This window comes from Theropithecus gelada, chromosome X, assembly GCF_003255815.1.
Source record: "Theropithecus gelada isolate Dixy chromosome X, Tgel_1.0, whole genome shotgun sequence".
Classification (NCBI taxonomy): domain Eukaryota; kingdom Metazoa; phylum Chordata; class Mammalia; order Primates; family Cercopithecidae; genus Theropithecus; species Theropithecus gelada.
In genome coordinates this window covers 104,988,373-105,010,996 of record NC_037689.1, presented here as the reverse complement: position 1 = coordinate 105,010,996, position 22,624 = coordinate 104,988,373, and the positions used below count along the sequence as shown (strand labels likewise).

Sequence of the window (22,624 nt, the reverse complement as noted above, 5' to 3'; positions counted from 1 at the left end):
GTGGGGGTAAAAAATGATGCTCCAAGGCATAAACAGGCATTTATAGAAGAGGAGATGCAAATGTATACTAAACATTTGAAAAGATATTCAACCTTACTGGTAGTCAGGAAAATGCAAATTAAAACAATAAGGAGATACTATTTTTTATTGAAAAGACTGTCAAAAAGTTAAAAGATTGGGACCATCTAGTGCTATGAACAAGGCAAAATAGCGCCAATTGTTGCTGGGAGGGCAAATTGCCTATCTTACAGCATTTATTAAGATTAAACCATGCACATGCTATTAGATGCAGCAATCTCATCTTTTGGAATTCATTCTGTGGAGATAACAGTATCAGAAATTAATGACCTGTACATGAGTGTGAAGGAGCATTTTTTGTATTGTCAAAATTAAAAAAAGAGGACAACCTAAATTACCATAAAGCAATAGTCAAATAAATTATAGTTCATTCATGCCATAGAATGTTACATATATTTTTAACGAATCTATTTTTCTATTATCAGGGTATATTTATAGTACATTAGAAAATACAGGTAAGAAAAAAGGAAAAAGTGTCTAGTTCAAGACCCAGAGATATCATCTTGCTGTATATCAAGTGGTTTTTGTTGTGTGTATGTGTGTATATGTGTGTATGTATGCATTTATATGTATATATGCATACATATATACTTGTTTTTGCAATAGAAAAGGCATCATGCATTCCACAATATGTTGTAACTCCTTGTTTTCTTCATTCCTTCATGAATATTTTTCTACATAAACACATACTTATCTACAAACATGGCCTTTAAGAACTGCACGGCATTTCATTTTATGCATACTTCATAACTCGACCAATCCCCTACTTGGCGGTATTTAAGTGAATCAAATTTCTCCTTTTAGAAACACCGTCCCTGCATTCTAGCAAGACTTTGGAGATAGTTTGCTAAATGCCTTCCAGAAAGTTCTGGGTGCTTCTGGAGGCATTTGAGGCAGAGTAGGTAGAATGTTTTCCCATCAGGCGAGCTTGCTATCTTCCCAGATAGCAACACTGTAGTCTTTAGAACTTGAAAGACTTGTCTTATCTTGTCTGTTAGTCATGCAGCTTAAGCGGGACTAGGTTCCAGAAATCCCATACATGCTCTCCCTCCTCTTGCTTCATTCACGCCCCTCCCCACGCGCCCTCCCCTCGGCCCCCGCGCTTTCCCGCTCGGCGGCCTGGCCTATGGCAAACGCCAAGAATTAATTAGGGGCGGGGATCAAGGAGCGGCTGTCAGGAGGTCGCCATATTTCTGTACGGCCCAGAGGCAGCCCGAGCAGTCGCCGGGTCGGTAGAGGTGCTGACAGGGCGGAGCCGCCGCTTGGCTCAGCCGGCCTCACCCCTCCCGCCCGGGACAGGTGGCTGGAGCGCGCCCCGCCTCCGCCAGCTGCGAGTGGGAGCCAGGGAGGGCCGGTCCCGGACGGTCGCCGCCAGCTGCGAGTGGGAGTGAGCAAGGGCTAGTCCCGGACCGCCGGGCCAGGGGTCCGGCGGCAGCAGACGGGTACCCTGGCGGCCAAAAAAATGCTCCTGTACCGAGGGGCCCCCGCCGGTCCTGGCGCGCCGGGCTGCGGGCTGGCCCGGCCCGGCGGCGGCCCGCAGGCCTTCGGGATCCGCCTGAGCACGGTAGGTCCGGGGCCCGAGGGGGCGGACGCGCGCGCGGGCCCCTGGGCTGCGGGGGGCGCGCGGGGGGCGCGCGGGGAGGGCCCGGCGGGCCGAGGCCTCACGCGGGACGGGACCTTCTCTCGCCCCCAGATGAGCCCCCGCTACCTCCAGAGCAACTCCAGCAGCCACACGCGACCCTTCAGTGCCATCGCGGAGCTGCTAGGTGAGTGGCGAGGGCGGGCCCGGCAGTGTTCGCCCGAGGCAGTGGTGCCAGCGTGGTGCCGCGGACGCGAGAGGAATGCGCAGAGCCGCGCGGGGCGGGCCGGGGCTGGGGTGGGGGCCTCGGAACCGGCCCCGGCTCGGCAGGCGGAGGAGGGGGATGTCTCTCTCGCCAGGAACTGGGTTCCGCTCATAAAACGGAGGAAACGAGGTGTGTCCGAAGCGTTAAAGATACCAGTATGTTTTTTCTCTCGCGCTCGTGATGTTCGGGCACTTTAGGATAGCTTAGTTAGTAATCAAAAGGAGATGCATAAAAACCTCAGGCCCCGAGGCAGCTGGGCTCAGCAGGGGCTGGCGACCGACGGAGGATGCCCAGCTAGCAAAGGGGCGTTGTAGAGGACCGAGGCGGGTCCTGGGGAAAGGTCTGGAAGGGGGAGTTCCTTAACTTTTGAGACAAGAAAGTTAGGAATGATGGGACATCTCTTAAGAGATGACACGAGTGCATTTGGCTCCCTGCTACTGCGGAGGGCTGGGTCCGTGGTCCACGAGCGCCCTCACACCGCTGGAATGAATATTGAGTACTTAACCTCTCGCTCCACCGGTGTTTGCTTTTCAAGTGTTTTCAGTTGATCCCTTCAAGCTAAGTACACCAATTTTTGCAGTAGTGTGCTACTGTGTGGAAAGCAAAGAAGAACTACAGTCTTGCACAAAATGCAGCAGCATACAGGGCGCATTATACATGCTTTGAAAATCGAAAGAAGGAAGAAGTATTTATGGACAAGGTTGCACAGAACAAACTCTTGAAAATGTTTTCAGAGCTCCCCAAATGAACCCCAGTCTCTACTTAAGCAATCGCTGTGGCCGTGTCATGAGAGTTATCTTGGGTAAGAAGTCAATGGGTAGCAGGAGACTTAGTTGGAAGGTTGTTAAGAATGATAGAGACCTTTGATGATTAACCTTAACACGGAATGCTTTACAATATGTATAATTTAATTAGAAGGTGAAAGGCAAAAAGTGGAATTGATACGTTTGGAACCCTAGAGCAGAGGGACTGTATCTTTGAGGTTTGGTACTGTGCCTTGGGGCTGTGCACTGAACCTCTGCAGAATGGAATACAATCCAAGTATGCAATTTGCAAGAAAGACTACAAGGGAGCAAAAAATAATGATTTACATAGTGGGGAATGGGAAACCGAAATGTATTGTTCTCTCATGGTTGGCACGGTGTAGAATGTGATATACCTGTGCTATGCTTACTGTACTTTCCAGGTGATTTAATGAGTTTTAAATTTGTAATTTTGAATATTTGTGATTTTGGCCATAAGCATTACCTTAAAGAACCTAAGTCAGATCTAAGATGTCCAGTATGAGAACAAATATGTGTATTATGCACACACATGCATGCATACATGTATACAAACACAGATTTTAAGACCAAATAACTATTTGTGAAAATATTAATAATACGGAAAAGAGAGAGCAAAGTGTTAACTGGCAATCCAAAGCTTTCATTTTGGGTTTTCCTTCAATCATTTTATCCACTTAGGCGTTAATTTTCTAGTGAATCATTCATTTGGTAAATATTTATTGAGCACCCACTGTGTGCAAGGCCACTGTGGTAGGCACAGAAATGAATATAACACAGATTCACTCTTCTAGTAGGGGAGATAAAACATGTACAGAAGGTTTATGCTTTGTATAACAACAAAATAGAAATCGATATATAAACAAAGATAAAAACAAGTGCTGTGGGAGTTCAGAGGAAGGAGGAATGGCTTCCAGTTTATCAGGAAGAGGAAGGTTAGGAAATGCTTTGTAGAGGAGGTGACATTTAAACTGAGATTTGAAAGATTGGGACATGTGGATATGGGTGGGGAGGAATTCCAGGCAAAAGGAACAACTGCTTGAACAAAGGCATGAAGAATATTGAGTGGAGTTTAATTAGAGCATGGGGTTCACAAATAGTAAAAATGACAGGTACTTAAAAAGTTTACAAACAGCTTTCACAAATAACTTTTTAACATTACCCTTTGAGGTAAACATTTACTTTCATCCTGCAGATGAAGAAAAAGAGGTTCAGAAAATTTAATTGACTTTTCCAAGGTTACGTGTATACTAAATAGCAGATCCAGGACTCAAACACAGGCCTTTTTACTCCAGATACTAAGTAAGGATGAGGTTATAAAGGTCATCTGGAATCAGGATGTGACTGGGAGGCTTCAGTATTTTGCTTTTTAGCCTGAAGTTTTCTGAGCAGGGGAATGTCATGATCAGAGCTGTGTATCAGGAAAGTCAATCTTGCAGCAGTGTATAAAATTGAAGGAGAGAGAGATACAGATTTATATGACTAGTTAGGAGGTTATTTCAATAATCCAGATGAGGGGAAATAAACTTTGTAAGAGACTGACAATGGAAATAGAGTAAATAGGATATGAGAGAGTCTAGGGATGTATAGGGTAAAGGAGAGGGAGGGATAAGAAAAGTACTTAAATTTCAAATTTGTGGTCTCTTCAGTGCTAACCTTGTGTGTGTTTGTAACAAAGGAAGAATAGGCTTGTGACAAAAGGTGATGACTTTACCTTTAGGCAGGAATACTTTTAGATACCTGTAGGATTTCTGTAGGACAGTAGCTCCACCCTTGGCAATCTTTCATATAGCCACCTGTAGGCCATTCTTCTGGAACAGGGGAGGATGGGAGCCTTGTGATGCTATGAAACAGAAAAGGATGAGAGGCTTGTGAAGCACTACCTCAAAGCCATCTCCCACTTGCCATCTTATCTCTCCTGGGAGGCTGTCATGGAATAGTTTCTCATTGCCTCCTAGATTCTGATGAGATAGAGAGCAAGGGGAAGGTAGAGATGGGGTCCTCCCACCAAGGGATAGCATGAGCTAAGTTAGCAGAGAGAAAACTCCTTGTGATTTGGTAGCACATGGGATTGTGTGGCCAGGTTAGGGAATGAAGACACTCCAGCATCTGATAGCACAATTCTCACCTAACTGGTGGGCAGGGAGAGAGGAGTAAGGGTTCTTTCATTGCGCTACCTGTTCATTGGCTGGATGGGCCGGGTTAGGAGAGAAGATAGATTTTCTGGGATCCAATAGCATTTGCCATGTATTAGTAAATGTTTGGAGGGTTAAGCAGCAAGAAGTAGGATTGAAACCAGCCTCCAGATCGGTGCCTTGTTATCATAAGTTCATTTATTGAGGCCAGCCTTGTTATTATTGTAATTTCATTTGCTGAGACCGAATGAAAGGCCATGTAAAACTGAAAGTAAGTACAAAACCGTGCTTGCTGGTGCCTCTCTACTGATCTCTCTTTCCCTACTGCTCCAGCTGACCCTGGCCTCTTGCATGCCCCCTCCCCCTTGTATTCCATGAGCTTCCAGCCAAGGAGATAAAATGTTGAGCTGCTCCTGGCAGCTACCTTGTAACTCCTGAAGTGCCTGTGTTAAAACTATTTGGTGTGTTCCTGTTAAAAAAAAAAAAAAAAAAAAAAAAAAAAAAAAAAAAAAAAAAAAGGACCTAGTAAAGTTTGGACAAAATTGCAGTAAAGAGGAAAAGAATTGAGGTGATATTGTGAGAGGCTTTTGAGCTGATTCGTTGAATGCACCGTTGGGTAAACATGTAGTTGCAGTAGATAGGTGTTACGTGTTTGAATCGTGAATGTTCACAAATTGTTAGAAAAAAATTCCTCTATGTCCAGAGTTTTCAGTGTATAAATGATGTCCAGTTGATTGGCAAGTTGTATCATCAGTCACAGTGCCTTTGGTTGTCTGCCAGCAGGAGTGTCTGATCAGTCCCAACACAATTCATGGCCTGCTTGCCGAGTAAAGGTTCTTGAAACAGTGTAGGCAGCTAAGTAATGCTGAATCCTTTAGTCAGTTAAAGAAAAATACTGCTGCCTCTTACAAAGTAAAGAACTACATTTCTGATAAAGCCGCCATTACATGACAGACTTGTAACTCCTGCCAAAACTTAGCCCACTTGTCTTGCCACATTATATGGGCCCTAGGCCCCCCACCTGGTCCTTAAAGCTTGACTATATCATCCATCAACAGAAGAATGGATAAAGAAAATGTGGTATATAGACACAATGGAATACTGCTTAGCCATAAAAAGAAGGAAATATTGTCATTTGGAGCAACATGGATAAACTTGAAGGACATTATGTTAAATGAAATAAGCCAGGCACAGAAGGCAAACTATGTGGAATGTTCTAACTTCTATGTGGAAACTAAAAAAGTACTAAGTAGCAGATGTAGGATGCAAACACAGGTCTTTTTACTGGAAATACCCAGTAGGGAATGAGGTTAAAAAGGTCATCTGGGATCAGGTTTTGACTGGAAGGCTCCGGTGTTTGGCTTTTTAGCCTGAAGTTTTCTGAGCAGAGGAATGTTATGATCAGAGCTGTGCTTCAGGAAAGTTAATCTTCAGCAGTGTATAAAATTGAAAGGGAGATATATGGATTTATAAGAGTAGTTAGGGCCGGGCGCGGTGGCTCACGTCTGTAATCCCAGCACTTTGGGAGGCCGAGGCAGGCGGATCACGGAGTCAGGAGATCAAGACCATCCTGGCTAACACGGTGAAACCCCATCTCTACTGAAAATACAAAATATTAGCCAGGCATGGTGGCGGGCACCTGTAGTCCCAGCTACTCGGGAGGCTGAGGCAGGAGAATGGCATGAACCCGGGAGGTGGAGCTTGCAGTGAGCCGAGATTGCACCACTGCACTCCAGCCTGGGTGACAGAGCCAGATTCTACCTCAAAAAAAAAAAAAAAAAAGTAGTTAGGAGGTTATTGCAATAAGCTTAGAAGTAGAGAGTGGAATAGTAGTTAATAAAGGCTGGGAAGGGTGGGAGGGGGTATAGCTAGAGGTTGGTTAATGACTACAGAATTACAACTAAGATAAAATAAATAAGTTCTAGTGTTTTATAGCACTGTAGAATGGCTATAATTAATAACAATTAACTGTATATTTTCAAATAGCTAGAAGAATAGATTTTGAATATTCCCAACAAAAGAAGTGATAAATGTTTGAGGTAATGAATATGCTAATTATCCTGATTTGATCATTACACATTGTATAAGTGTATCAAAACATCACATTGTATTCTATAAATATGTACAACTATTATGTGAATTAAAAAAATAATAAAAACAAAAAAAGTGGCTGCTACTCATATGAAATAAACTTTCCCTTGGGCCTTGTGAATTAAAAAAAAAAAAAAAAGATTGACTATACCAGGCCTCTTAATCCCCTTCTGGGACTATTGGTGATGCCCTACTGCTATTAAGACTTTTTCCACTTACAGTCAGTGACAGTTTTATCAGTGACTCTGGCAATACCATTGTGGCCCTTGAAATTAATCTGTATTTTGTTTTATTTAATGAACATTCCACATATCCAAGTGGCTGTAACTGATATTGTTAATTGTATTATTAAAAAAATGGGTGTTTTGCATATTTGTAATACTTCTCTTGATTGTAAGGGGTGTTCCCGGGAAAAAATGACATGATTTGATCAGTGGTAATGGAACAAGTATATGGCCAGGACTTGACCTGGCTGTCTCAGCTTAGCTTTTTGGTATCACTAAAGCAGTATAGGATACCAGGGAAAGGGAAGAGAGTGGAAGGCAAGGACTCTGTCTTGGTCAAAGAGCTTAGTAGAGACAGGAACGATTAAGGAACCTATCCAACAGATTGTATAAACTGCCCCTCAGTTGTGGCCAGTGAGCCACATTTGTCGGTGATTGACAATTATGTAAACTGGTACCTGTGGTAAAAACATGTGGCAACTAGACAGTGGCACCCCTGGGGTTGTGAATGTGACACAATTGTTAGACTATGGCAATTTTTGATGTCTTTGGAGTCTTTTTTTGTTGTTTGTTTGTTTGTTTGAGATGAAGTCTCGCTCTGTTGCCCAGGTTAGAGTGCCGTGGCGCGATCTCAGCTCACTGCCAGCTCCACCTCCCAGGTTCACGCCATTCTCCTGCCTCAGCCTCCCGAGTAGCTGGGACTACAGGCTCCTGCCACCATGCCTGGCTAAATTTTTGTATTTTTAGTAGAGACGGGGTTTCACCGTGTTAGCCAGGATGGTCTTGATCTCTGGACCTTGTGATCCGCCCGCCTTGGCCTCCCAAAGTGCTAGGATTACAGGCGTGAGCCACCACGCCTGGCCTGGAGCCTTAAATAATTAACTCATTGTGAAGACATAAATCAGGAGGAATCGTGAACCTATGTATTTTTTCTACTTTGATTCTATGTTCTCCATTTCCTGAGAGGATGGACAGCCTTGCCTTTAAAACTATTACAAAATACCTAAGCAAAAATCACTCCTTTTAAGTATGCTTGCTACCATCACTGAGATCTAGGCAGGCAATTAAGGCTTTTGGTTTTAAACTCTAACCCTTTCAGTGCCTCTTAGGCTATAAACAGGAATGGCAGTACTATCTGTGTTCTTTAACAGAGGAGGTGATGTAAGAAAGAAGAAAATAAAATGATCACAAATAAACTGTAATGTGTGTAATATGCATCATCTTTTACCAAAATTGCTCATTCAGCTTTTCTCTGTAACCACTCTTTACTGTATGTGTATATAAACAGTAAAGGGGCTAAAAGGCAAGAAGAAGTAATAAGACAAAAATGGAGCAAAATGCTTTTTATATGGGAGTAGTTATTAATACTTTTTTCCAAAGACCCTGAAGTTTGAAGTGGAAAGGCAGATTGCAGATCGCTCATGTGAAATCTGGAAATCAGCTTTAGAACTCAATCTGCCATCATCTCTTTTGTTCTCTGTAATTTAGTGAGTGCACTACCATTAATGCTCCCTGATACCTTCTCGAACATCCAAATGAGGGAAAGAAAGGACATTTTCTATGTCTTGGAGTCACTGAACTAGAGATTTTGATACAATATTGGAAAAGGGGATCTAATATCACAGATTTTTACCTTTTGCAGATAATGCTGTAGATCCAGATGTATCTGCCAGGACGGTCTTTATAGATGTTGAGGAGGTCAAGAATAAATCTTGTTTGACCTTTACCGATGATGGATGTGGGATGACACCTCATAAACTACACCGAATGCTCAGGTAAAAATGTCTTCATTGGCTTTTTCTTGTCTTAAGCTTATGAACCCTATTTAAGGCTTCACAATTTTCATTAATATTTTGCTTTCCTTTTGTTTATTCAACAAATATTTATTAAGCATCTCTTATGTGCCAGGACACTGATTATGAAACAAATACTGTCCTGCCCTCACAGAGCTTTCAACCTAGCTGGCCATTTAGACAATTAAGTAATAAACAGCTATAAGCATAATGATAAGAAGGTACAGAATGCTTGAGATGAGTCATCAGGGGAACCCAATCTGATCCCAGAGGTTAGGAAAAGTGTCCTAGACAAAATGATATTTAAGCTGAGATCTAAGGGTGAGTACAGTTTAACCAGGTAAAGGGGCAGGGAGCAAGGGATGACAGTTCATGCAAAGAGAACAGCAAATATAAAGACCCAGAGGCCTTCAATGGTCCGAGACCTCCAATTTATATTAACCTAAACTCTTAAATCAGAAGTATTGGCGTTGGAATGATTTATTGATTGGAACCATGAAGGTGCCTGGGTATAATCAAACCCCATGCAAGATAAATAGAAGACATTCAGACACATATTCTTTAAAGGTTTTGCAGTAGAATCACAAACTTAGGAAATTCTCCTTTCTAACTGTTGAACCTGGTGCTAGATTTCTGTTGCCACTCTCAGTTCATTTAATCACTTTGAAACATTTGTAGTTGAGAACGTAAATTTATACTATATCATCTTTGCGTATCACTCAGTGGAAGATGAGTGTTCCTTCAACTCCTTCCTTCTCTTTTCCTTTTTAGCAGATGAGGTTGATTACTCTCCCTGTGGCTTCCTGAACTAGAGTGTGTGAAGCACGAGTAACAATGGAGGAGTGCTGTGGAGGAGGGAAAGGGCTCCGAACTATAAAAATGGAAAATAAATTCATGTGGTTGTAGTTACCCTTGTAGGTATTCTAAATGAATTACTCTGTTTGTAGGGAAATCCCTTTGATCCATCAAAGAAACAGACATGAAATTTGGGCAAAGTAAGTGGTTGCGTTTTACCACTCAGCAGTCTGTATACCTTGTTTCTCAGACCCTCCTAATTAGAAGACTATTTGAGGAAAACCTCTAAAAGTGAAACAAGAATTGTGACCAGTATGTTAGTGAAGGTAGAGAGTTGGCTCAATCCTTCAACTTATAATACCAGTTTTATATCCTGAAGCTAATATTATATATTAAGAATATATATATTTTCTTCTTCTTATTAACATATATATATATTTTCTTATTATATATTAAGAAAAATACAATTTTAGATGGGATGGAACCAAAGCATTTATATATTCAGTTCTGTATGTACTAGTTGTTTTTTTCCCCCCTAAAATTACTTGTCTTCTTATTTTTTGAGACAATCTTACTCCATCACCCAGGCTGGAGTGCCGTGGCGTGATCTCAGCTCACTGCAACCCCAGCCTCCTGGGTTCAAATGATTCTCATACGACAGCCTCCCGAGTAGCTGGGATTATAGGTGTGTGCCACCATGCCCGGCTAATAATTTTGTATTTTTAGTAGAGACAGGGTTTTGCCATGTTGTCCAGGCTGGTCTTGAGCTCCTGACCTCAAGTGATTCACCCGCCTCAGCCTCCCAAAGTGCTGGGATCACAGGCGTGAACCACCACACCCATCCAAAATTGCTTATCTTATTAATGATTCCGTCCCATCATACCTTATCCCATTGACATGGGTGTTGAGTAGTGGGCCCAGCAAATCTGATCTTCTTCCATTTTGTCTGTGGGACTACATCTGTGAAACTTGGTTAGAGTTATAAGGTAGAAAGGAGGAGAAGAATGGTTTCAAAATAATTGCCACAATTTTTGTTCCAGATTCATTCATTCATTCATTCAACAAATTTTTATTGAGCACCTGTGTGCAAGGCACTGGAGATAAAGTGGTGAACCAGACAGACATGATTCTTGGCTGACAGCTTAGTGAGAAAGAACAACATTGACTAGTAATATAACTAAATAGGCTATTCCACCCAGTGGTAAGTGCTATGAAGGTAGAGCACAGTTTCTTTGAGAGCATATAACAGGGATCTGATCTAGTCTAGAGAGTTAAAAAAGGCTCCCCTGAAGAAATGACATTTGAATTGAAATATGAAGGATGAGTATCGCCCATTCAAATTTTTTGTTCCCTCCCCAAGGAGCAAAATAGGCAGAAACTTTCTTAGCTGTAGAATTTTCCCTATCATACCAAATATGTTTCCCACCAATTTGAGCTGGGCAATTGTTCCTCCTATTTAAAAAATAATCTCAGGTATCTTCTAGCTGATTCAAGTTTGTTTATTTGTGATTGTATCTTGAAACAAATTTGAATCAGCTAGAAGATACCTTTTTTTTTAATTAAGAAAAATTTTTTTTGAGACGGAGTTTCACTCTTGTCCCCCAGTCTGGAGTGCAGTGGCATGATCTTAGCTCACTGCAACCTCCACCTCCTGGGTTCACACACCTCTCCTGCCTCAGCCTCCCAAGTAGCTGGGATTATAGGCAGGTACAACCACACCTAGCTAATTTTTGCATTTTTAGTAGAGACAGTGTTTCACCATGTTGGCCAGGCTGGTCTCGAACTCCTGACCCGAAGTGATCAGCCCGCCTTGGCCTCCCAAAGGGCTGAGATTACAGGCATGAGCCTCCACGCCTGGTGAAGATACCATTTATTTAAAAGAGATCATTTAAGTCCAAGCATGGTGGATCATGTCTATAATTCTAGCACTTCCAAAGGCCAAGGCAGGCAGATCGCCTGAGTCCAGGAGTTTGATACCTGCCTGGGCAACACAGGGGGACCCCCTTCTTACAAAAAAAATACAAAAATTAGCTGAACATTTTGGCATGCATCTGCAGTCCCTGCTACTCAGAAAGCTGAGGTGGGAAGATCACTTGAACCCAGGAGGCGGAGGTTGCAGTGAGCTGAGACTGTGCCATTGTAATCCAGCCTGGGCAACAGAGGAAGACCTTGTCTCAAAAATAAATAAAAATTAAAAAAAAAAAAAAAAAAAAGATTATTTAGTCCAATCCTAACTTCTAGCGAAGGATTCTACATTTTTTTTTTTGGATGGAGTTTTGCTCTGTCGCCAGGCTGGAGTACAGTGGCGTGATCTCGGCTCACTGCAACCTCCACCTCCTGGGTTCAAGCAATTCTCCTGCCTCAGCCTCCCGAGTAGCTGGGATTACAGGTGCGTGCCACCACGCCCAGCTAATTTTTGCATTTTTAGTAGAGACGGGGTTTTACCATGTTGGCAGCTAGAATGGTCCCACCTCGGCCTCCCAAAATGCTGGGATTACAGACATGAGCCACCATGCCTAGCCGGAAGGATTCTGTTTTTTTTTGTTTGTTTGTTTTTAAAGGAGTTTCACTCTTGTTGCCCAGGCTGAAGTGCAATGGTGCGATCTTGGCTCACTGCAACCTCTGCCTCCCGGATTCAAGTGATTCTCCTGCTTCAGCCTCCCAAGTAGCTGGGATTATAGGCATGCGCCGCCATGCCCGGCTAATTTTGTATATTTAGTAGAGACAGGGTTTCACCATGTTGGTCAGCTGGTCTCAAACTCCTGACCTGAAGTGATCCACCCGCCTCGGCCTCCCAAAGTGCTGGGATTACAGGTGTGAGCCACCGCGCCTGGCGCTGTTTTTTATTTGAAGGCAAATTACTTTTGTATTTGGAAAAAATAATAGAAGTAATTATGCAAATTTATTAAGCCTACAGAAGTTCTATTTGACCTCTAACATTTGTTGTTACCCTGTCCACACTTTCCAACTTTTTATGCAATTCTGTTTTCAGACTGATAAAATAGTTGTGTAACTGTAGCAACAGTTTCTTCCATAAACATAGAATTTCATGAAAATCAAATTAAAAAGGAAAAACCTATTATTAAATTCCTTTAAGGTCCACAACTAATTATCTTTACCTTCTGGGGCTAGTGTATGAATCAGTTAGTCTGTATATTCAGCTGCCTTTTTCAAGCAAGGTGAGAAACCGCTTTCAAAGTTCAAAGACTAAAAACAGCCACAGAACCACAGAGGGTATTTGCTACCTGTGCTCAGAAGTGCACTTCCTAGCAGGTGTATTCTTCTAAAACAATAGCTGGAGAATAACAGTCTGCTTAGCACGCTTTCATTCTTTTATATTACATATTAAATCACAAAAATACCTAGGAAATAGCAGTGCCTGCCTTTGTGCGCCCATGGATTTTGCCAAGGTTTGTTTCATTGGTCAGAGTCCTTATTTATTTATTTATTTATTTATCTATTATTTTTCTTAACTTTTGTATTTGGTTTGGAGGTACACGTGAGGATTCGTTACATAGGTAAACACGTGTCATTGCAGAGTCCCAATTTAAATTTACCTCTCTGGATTCTGGATTCTTGACATTTTAAGATACTCCAGAGCAAGCTACTGTAGTTTTGAATTCCACTAAAAGTGCTGGTATCCAAGCCACCTTGATGTGTAAACAGTGTTGTCTCTTACATGAGAGGATACAGCAGGACTGACTTAGCAAATAGAAACCACCTGAGCCAAGTTAGCTCTGTGGAAAATATTACTGAGCTATAGCAAACTATCATATTCATTCCTACAATTCTATTATGTGTGGTGAGGGCTTTTGTATTAGGTAGTTATTTGATTGGTACCTGGCATTCATTCTGCCAGTTTACATTTAAATGGAATGCCTAACATGAGAACTTAGGTGGAATAAAAGAGCACACAGGAAGAGTTAAGTGAAACACAGTAACAACAACAAAAATCCAGAGTTTACAGCTCCTCTCTTCTCATTTTTCTTATCCTTTTCCATTCTGGTTCTAGCCTCACGCTACTGGTTATCTTCTCAACCTTGTATCATCATTTGGTCTCCCCAAATTAACACAGTGAGGGTTTATACTTTCAAAGGGAAAAAGAGGTGATAGATGGTGGAAGAGGCTAAAAAATTAAGGGAGTTGTAATCTCCCTATTTTTACCACTTCCCCTTGATCACCTAATTGAAGCTTTTGTGGTAGAAGAGAAAGTTAAAGTCCGGTTAACCATACAAATTCATTTGAAGTGGTGTGTAAGATTACTATTTATGAAGAGCCCTGAGTTTTAGATGTGATCTTAGGTCTGAAGTAGGAGTAGGGGATAGCACATGACAACTATCAGAATGACTTCTAGAGTTAGTTTAAAATTAATGTTTGAATACTACTTTATACTTAATGTATTTTGCATACAGTATATAATTTAATCCTCATAACAAACTTTTTTTTTTTTTTTTAAAAAAGCAAATTCTTCCACAAGAAGAATGGGAATGCCTGAATCTTACTATTACAAGTCTATATCCTGGAATACTAAGGCCCATAGGCAACACAGACTGAATATTCTTTTTTTTTTTCCAACAGACTGCTGCCGTGGAAATTACCTTTTTCTGTCACTAGATTTATTTGTGCGATACACACAGCTCCTATAAAGTGTTTACTCTAGGAGGACATATGGTATTACTGTATAATGCTTTGAAATAGCAAATTAAAAGGTGGTTCCCTTTCCTAGTGAGTAAACACAAAACCATAGCCTTCAGGAAGTAGAAATCAGATACCTCAGCTCTCCATGCTCAAAAGAGTAAAATTGTTAAAGATCAGCCTGCTCAGTCATGGTCTGCTCAGAGTATCTATTTTATTGATGTTGAGAAGCACCTAATCTGTAATATATGAAGTCCTTCCTTAGATTATAAACTCTGAAGGCAAAAATCATGTCTCTTTTATTAACAATTGTCTCTAGTGCTTAGCCCAATGCATGGCACATCGTAGGTGCTTAGTTTAAATATTTATTGAATGAATGGTAGTGCACAACATTGTAAAATTAGTCAGTCTGGAGAGAAACAATCCTTTTTAGTATGACTTTTTTTTCTTTCATTGATACCTAATATTTTACATATTTATGGGGTACATGTGAATACTTTATACATGCATAGAATGTGCAGTGATCAAGTGAGGGTGTTTGGGGTTTCCATCACCTTGAGAATTTATATGTTGGTGACATTGGAAGTCCTCTTTTCTAGCTACTTTGAAATATATGATGTATTATTGCTAATTATAGTCACCCTGGGCTATGGAACATTAGAACTTTTTTCTTCTGTCTAACTATAAGTTTTGTACTCATTCACCAAACTCTATTCATTTCTCCTTCTCATCCTGAGAAACAATCCTTACAATTAGTTTTATTGATGATGAGGGAAGATATGTAATCATTTAATTTTTAGTTTTTAAAGTTCTGTTATTTTGGTGTGTACCTGAATGGAAAATACAAGAAAGGGAAAGGTTCTGGCTTCCAGATTAAGCTGATCAAAATGGACTACAGAGATTGTTGAGGTGCCTAAGTGAAAGGTCCTTAATAGAGCAAGAGAGACTTTATACTGCAGCTGTTTGCTGATATTCAGAGGCAGAACTACCTATTTTTATCCTTTGGCCACATTCCAATGAACTGTCCCAGCAGATGGAACAGAGACTAAGAATTGGAAGGATTATCCTTTGAGTGGAGAGTTGAAATTGTCAAGATATATGATCCCTGACTTTCAGATTTCTAGAGGATGATATAAACAGGTTAGGAGATGCCTAATCTAGTACCTCTGACCAATGACAATATCTGAAACTTTTGTTACCCTCTCTAGATAACTACCCTTTTCACCTTACCCTAACTTTGCTTCTACAGCAATCAGAGCTGTTTTATCTAGACAGGAAAGGCAGCTTCCCAAGCCTTTTCCAGCTATGTTAGCTGGTGGAAAGGGGCCCTTTTTTACTTTTATAAAGTGTGACTCTAACGTAATGGAACTATTTATGTACACACAAACCACACAGAAAAATTAATCCCATTACCCCATAGTAATTTCCTGTGTTTTTAACCTAATAGTTTTGCCCATAAATACCAAAAGGAATAAAAAAGGAGGGACTTTTTACAAGTGTTATTTATTTGTAGGCCAAATATTCTGCCTGTCACCTATCTTAGGATGCTTTTTACCATTCTGATTTCTTTTTTTCTGATTTGTTTTTTCTTCTGTAATTGCAGCTTTGGCTTTACAGATAAAGTAATAAAGAAGAGCCAGTGTCCCATTGGGGTCTTTGGTAATGGTTTCAAGTCAGGCTCCATGCGGCTAGGAAAGGACGCCCTTGTCTTCACCAAGAATGGGGGTACTCTCACTGTTGGACTTCTATCACAGACCTATCTGGAATGTGTCCAGGCCCAGGCAGTTATTGTACCAATTGTTCCATTCAACCAGCAAAACAATATCCTTTCTGGAAATGGAGAATGTTGGTTAAAAATTAGTCTAATCTGAGTGTTTTGATAGGAACCTCTTCAGGTCAAATCCAACTAGAAGTTTTAAAAGAGGTATTCAAATGTCTTAAATTTAACTGGGATTTTTCTGTATTAAATATTTAAAAAATAAGACCATTGACAGAAGCTTAGAAATGTTTTTGCTGTATTGAAATTTTCATTGTTACACAGTTTGATCTATATAGTATGTGTCTGCTCTACCACCACCCCATGGTAAAGCTCCCGGGGCCTGCCTTTTTTCCCCCCTCCAAAGGATAGCTACATTTGTATTGATACGCCTAGAAATATACTGTTTATCAGCTTATATAATAGCAGAATAGTCATTTCCCTATATCTGCACAGCTGTTACTTCTGTTAGACACCTGGTTGTCTTGACTGGAACAGTATAGCAATAAGGTTTTAACTTATTGCTTCCAAAGAAGTTAAAAATTTAAGCCTTTGATCTTTGCTTTTAAATATAAGACTTTGTTTACATTATATCTTTGAAGCTGTATTCTGCATGGGCAACTGATTTTGGAGCTTGTCTCTATAACTTTTCTCCATTTTTCACCTTTCTTCTTTCTATAGCAGTAATATGCATGCTTTATGTCTGTAGTTTTGTCTAAATATGCAACCCAAAGGGCAGATCTTCCTTCTCAATAGCATCCTAAGATATTATTTTTTTCTTTGACTATATTTGATTTTACAAAAAATGATTATTACCGAGGATTCATTGCCCAGCCTAGAAGCCATCTTGAACTATTCCATTTTCAACAGTGAAAATGACCTGCTGGCCCAGTTTGATGCCATCCCAGGCAAAAAAGGCACTCGTGTTCTCATTTGGAACATCCGCAGGTATAGTATTACGAAGGTGATAGCTTCTAATAAACAAAGGTAGTATGATGAAACACATTTTTATTTAATTTTAACTTTCAAAATTTTTATAGAAAGACAGGGTCTCATTTATGTTGCCCAGGCTAGTCTCGAACACCTGGCTTCAAGCGATATTCCCTCCTTAGCCTCCCAAATTATTGGGATTACAAGTGTGAGCCACTGCACTTGGCCTAGCATATTTTAATAACTCTTTTTAGAGAAGCAAAATAGATAAATTTTGATACGTATTTATATCTCATTGCATACTTTTATGTAACTTCGTCTTAGAAAAACAAGAGTTCTGGCTGGGTGCAGTGGCTCATGCTTGTAATCCCAGCACTTTGGGAGGCTGAGGTGGGCAGATCACGAGGTTGAGAGACTGAGACCATCCTGGCCAACATGGTGAAACCCCGTCTCTATTAAAAAAAAAAAAAAAAAAGTACAAAAATTAGCTGGGCGTGGTTGTGCACCCCTGTAGTCCCAGCTACTTGGGAGGTTGAGGCAGGAGAATCACTTGAACCCAGGAGTTGGAAGTTGCAGTGAGCCGAGATCACGCCACTGCACTCCAGCTTGGCAACAGAGTGAGACTCCGTCTCAAAAAAAAAAAAAAGAAAAGAAAAAGGAAAACAGTTCTGTTTGAGATAGTGGTTCTTGTTGGTAAAATGTGGTATGTTTAAGGTGGAAACACACATATCCTGAGGCTATTGCCACAGATAATTAGGACAGTTTAGCATATTCTAAGCTCCTCAGAATCCTTTATAAATATCTATTTCATATTCATGGGCACTTTTTTTTTTTTTTTTTTTTTTTAAATGAGACAGAGTCTCTCTTGCCCAGGCTGGAGTGCAGTGGTGGAAACTTGGTTCACTGTAACCTTCACCTTCTGGGTTCAAGTGATTCTTGTGCCTCAGCCTCTCGAGTAGCTGGGATTACAGGTGTGTGCCACCACGTCTGGCTAATTTTTGTATTTTTTGTAGAGACGGGGTTTTGCCATGTTGTCCAGGCTGATCTTGTACTCCTGACCTCAAGTGATCCACCCACCCCAGCCTCTATTACTGGAGTGAGACACCATGCCTGGCCAATAGGCATTTTTTTATGTTTGGTAATTGATAGTTATTTTACTTATTAGACAATGACAATGAAGCATGAGAAAGAAAAATTAGAGCAAACAAAATACAGTAAGATCTTTAAAAAAATAACAACTTCTATATTAGTGCTTTCACAGTAGCTGGATTAGAAGTAGAAAAATCTGGCCAGGCATGGTGGCTCACACCTGTAATTCCAGTACTTTGGGAGGCCAAGGCAGGAGGATCACTTGAGGCCAGGAATTTGAAACCAGCCTGGGCAACAAAGTGAGACCCTGTCTCTTAAAAAAAAAAAAAAAAAAAAAGTAGAAAAACATCTTTGAAGCAGATAAATATGAACTATAATGAGACTAGGTTAAGATCATGTCTTCAAAACTAATAAAACAATCTAGAAATACTTTATGGTATTTCATTTTTTTAATCTTAGCATGTCTAATGGAATACATTTAAGAATCGGATTATGGCTCAAGCCTGTAATCCCAGCACTTTGGGAGGCTGAGATGGGCAGATCACGAGGTCAGGAGATCGAGACCATCCTGGCTAACATGGTGAAACACCGTCTCTACTAAAAAAATACAAAGAACTAGCCGGGCGTGGTGGCGGGCGCCTGTAGTCCCAGCTACTCAGGAGGCTGAGGCAGGAGAATGTCATAAACCCGGGAGGCAGAGCTTGCAGTGAGTGGAGATGGCGCCACTGCACTCCAGCCTGGGCAACAGAGCAAGACTCCATCTCAAAAAAAAAAAAAAAAAAAAAGAAAAAAGAATGGATTAACACCTAAACACTAAAAAATAACCCTAAAAACCTTTAATATAAAATAGAGGTATTACTGATATGCCTAATAGAAAAGATTATCAGATACATTTCTTCATCCTTTTCTCCTTAGGTGAAGTATTTTGTCTCATTTACCTGGGTAGAACAAATAAAAACAGTGCTGGTTTATATAGAGAGTACTGTACTTAACAATTAAAAGAAGTGTGACTCACACATTGGTAATTTAGATCCTCGCTGTGTCCTACTGAGAAAACCTCAAGTAATATAGTTGGTATTACAAAGAATTTTTTGAGGTATTACAGTGATTTACATATCTTAAACAGAACTTTTTCTTTTTATGTCTTTTCCCAGTTATGTATATGGTACTAGGTGCTATACAGGTTGACTTTCCCTAATCCAAAAATCTAAAATCTGAAATGCTGCAAAATCTAAAACATTTTGAGCACAGACATGACAACTCAAAGGAAATGATCATTGGAACATTTCGGATTTTGGATTTTTAGATTAGGAGTGCTCAACCAGTAAGTATAATGCAAATATTTCAAAATCCAAAAGGATCCAAAACACTTCTGGTCCCAAACATTTCAGTTAAGGGATACTCAACCTGTATAAATAAAGGATTACATGGTCAAATAAATTTGGGAAAAGCTGACTTAAGGTTTACTGTGTTGCTTTATTGTAGGACTTCTGAGAGTCCTGGAGTACTTTAATATACTAATGTATGTTGAAAATATGTAAAAGAGCTATACACTATGCAGTGTTTCCCAATCAATTTTGAAAAAGTGTTTCTTTAGGTTGGGTGGTGGCTCACACCTCTAAACCCAGACCTTTGGGAGAACAACATGGGAGAATTGCTTGAACCCAGAAGTTGGAGGCCATGGTGAGCTATGATCATGCCACTGCACTCCAGCCTGGGCAACAGAGCAAGACCCTGTCTCTAACGAAAATGTTTCTACAGACCTTTTTTCCTTAGATGGGGAAGGTGAGGGACAAGGAAGATAGCATCTCCTCAGGGCATATGCCTTGGGGTCGGGTGGAGTAGTGAGAATCAGAATTATCCTGGAAAATCCATAATATGCTATCATACATTGACATGGACATGATGCAGACAGACCATAATGGCTCTGGTGCAGCCCTATAAAAGGAGCTACAATTTCAACACAGCAGCTCTGAGCTTACAGAGCCTGAAGTATGAAGCAGAGTTATCACTAGAGCTCAAGGTGACTCTGAGGGCTAAGAATTATTTCTCAATTTTTTTGATCTTAGAACTTTTATGTATTTTATGTATTTTATTTTATGTACTTTTTAAGAGTATCTTATGAGATTACTGTTGCACAGAATAAATTTTGGGAACTACTGTTCTGATATATATGTTTTCTCTAAAACCTGTCATTTGAGTTTTTTTCAAGGATTAAGATGGGTCTTAACCTTTTTTCCCTGGCGGTGGTTAGTCATATAGCTCAGGGTCTTGGAATGGATCAAAACCAAGTGTCCCAAAAAGATTATGGGAAGAAGAAAGTTCCTTATGAAAGGAATGTTAGTACCATTATATTTAAATGATAATTCTATAAATGGTATCCTAGAGGACTAGTAAATATATGCTGCTTTTATAACAATCTTTTTTCCTTTTAAGAAATAGGATTAGATCTGGGGAGATGTTAGTATCTTTTTTGTTTGAAGTTGGTAGAAGTGGGTTTTGATTCATCTGTTCATTCAGTTGGGGAAAATGATGTTGAGTGACTTACTAACAATACCTAGAAAGCTTGTGTCTATTTTAAGATCCCACTTTGAAGATAGCTGACATCCATTTGATTTATCAGATCATAGACATTCCACGTTCTTTTTTTCTTAGGAATGTGGCATCATCACCTCTATGAAAAAGTAGATTTGTTTAGAATGGGAATACCCTTAAGTATCATATGATCCTCCACCCAAGTGGTTTGTAGTTCCTTTGCACTGGTAGTCAGGGAAAGAAACAGATACCTGAGTTTTGGCTCATATTGTTTTTTTTCTTTTGGGTTCCTAGTGCATTTTTTGTCCTTTGGAGCCAGTTTTTGTTAGATTGGTACTTGTCTGTTTTCCCCAGAAATAAAAATGGAAAATCTGAGTTGGACTTTGATACAGATCAATATGACATCCTGGTATCAGACTTTGACACAGAAGAAAAAATGACTGGCGGTATTACCTCTGAGCTGCCAGAAACAGAATATTCTTTAAGGGTAAGTAAGAATGGTTTTTCAACAATGAGAGGTAAGATTTCCTATAACCTGAAAATATTATAGAACAAGATCTTCTTTTAGTTATTCAAAGATGACAACCCTCCAGCCATGTGCTAGTATTCCTTTTTATTGTCTCAGTTGAGACAGTTTAGATAATATAGTCAACAGTACTTTAGTGTGGTAGTTTACATAGTGTAAGAAGGTATAGAAATGGAGCCAAATCTTTGCCCAGCATAGAATCAGGTGATAGCAGTGTTTTATGGGGATGTCAGCAGAATTGGCAATATCACATAACTTTCCCTTCACCATTCTATTCCACAGGCATTTTGTGGTATTCTATACATGAAGCCACGGATGAAAATTTTTCTGCGTCAAAAGAAGGTGACTACCCAGATGATTGCCAAGAGCCTGGCCAATGTAGAATATGATACATATAAACCTACCTTCACAGTATCCTTACAACTATACCACTACATGAAGTTGACCTCTTTATTTCAGGATTAAGTTTTCAGGTTGACACAGAAAAACAAAAACTTTCCCTTTCCAATTCAAAAACATATGTCATAGTACACATTCTATTATAGTGTACTCTGAGGAAGTCTTTCTTAAATGCCAATCTATGTACCATTTTTATCAGAAATCACCTGGAAACTGTTGAAATAATAGAATCTTGAGACTGGAGATTCTGGTTCAGTAGTGTCTGAAACCTTTTTTTAAAAAAATAAATATTTATTATTTTAAAATCCTCAGCTGATTCTAATGAGCAGCCAGGTTTGAGAATCTCTACTGTAAGGAATAATACACATCATTTGGTTTGTACTGGGATTTTGATATATATTAAATTTACTGAAATAAGCAAAATACTGACTAGAACTTCTTAATCTTGTAGATACACTGCAATTTTTTATTGTAACAGGTCCAGACTTACATTGGTTGAAGTTAGGAAAGTGGAAATTAAAAGTTGATTTTCTAGAGTAAAATAAATCTTCTTAGGTTTGACATAAATTCCTGGTACTTCTCATAATGGTAGCCACTCAGAGGAGCCATTGCTTTTTACTTCTACCTCTCCCCCGCATTGCATCGAGAATGGATTTCAGAGACTAGAAAAAAATCTGAAGATGAACTGTGGATATTAGGTACAACTTCGTTGATGGCTTTTGGGGCAGAAAATGTTTTTGAAAGGCTGAAAACTTGCAAGGTTATGAAAAATTGTCCTTTTAATTTATTTTCTAGTAACTAAGCACAACTCTTGGCCTGAGAAACATGCTCACACTCTATTTGCTTTATCAAAGGCATTATGTAGCATGCTTTGTCCTTCCCTGACCAAAAATGAGAAATCGTTGGTCTCTTTTTTCTCCTTTTTGGAAACACATATCTTGGCTACCAGGAATGTTTTCTTAAAGCACTAAACAAATCAATTTAATAAAGCCAGAGCTAGCATTGTTTGCTT

General features: G+C 40.0%; 1 protein-coding gene across 2 annotated transcripts in view; it reads left to right on the top strand.

Moving 5' to 3' along the window:
- The first annotated feature begins 918 nt into the window (after positions 1-918).
- MORC4 (MORC family CW-type zinc finger 4) overlaps positions 919-22,624 on the top strand; it is a 60,923-nt gene continuing 39,217 nt past the window's right edge. For both annotated transcript variants that reach the window (XM_025373326.1, XM_025373325.1), the window contains exons 1-7: positions 919-1,642; positions 1,772-1,844; positions 8,797-8,929; positions 15,981-16,198; positions 16,934-17,081; positions 21,042-21,174; positions 21,496-21,624. In XM_025373326.1, coding sequence (XP_025229111.1) covers positions 1,541-1,642; positions 1,772-1,844; positions 8,797-8,929; positions 15,981-16,198; positions 16,934-17,081; positions 21,042-21,174; positions 21,496-21,624 — 936 coding nt within the window. In that variant the 5' untranslated portion in view covers positions 919-1,540. The remainder of the gene's footprint in view (positions 1,643-1,771; positions 1,845-8,796; positions 8,930-15,980; positions 16,199-16,933; positions 17,082-21,041; positions 21,175-21,495; positions 21,625-22,624) is intronic.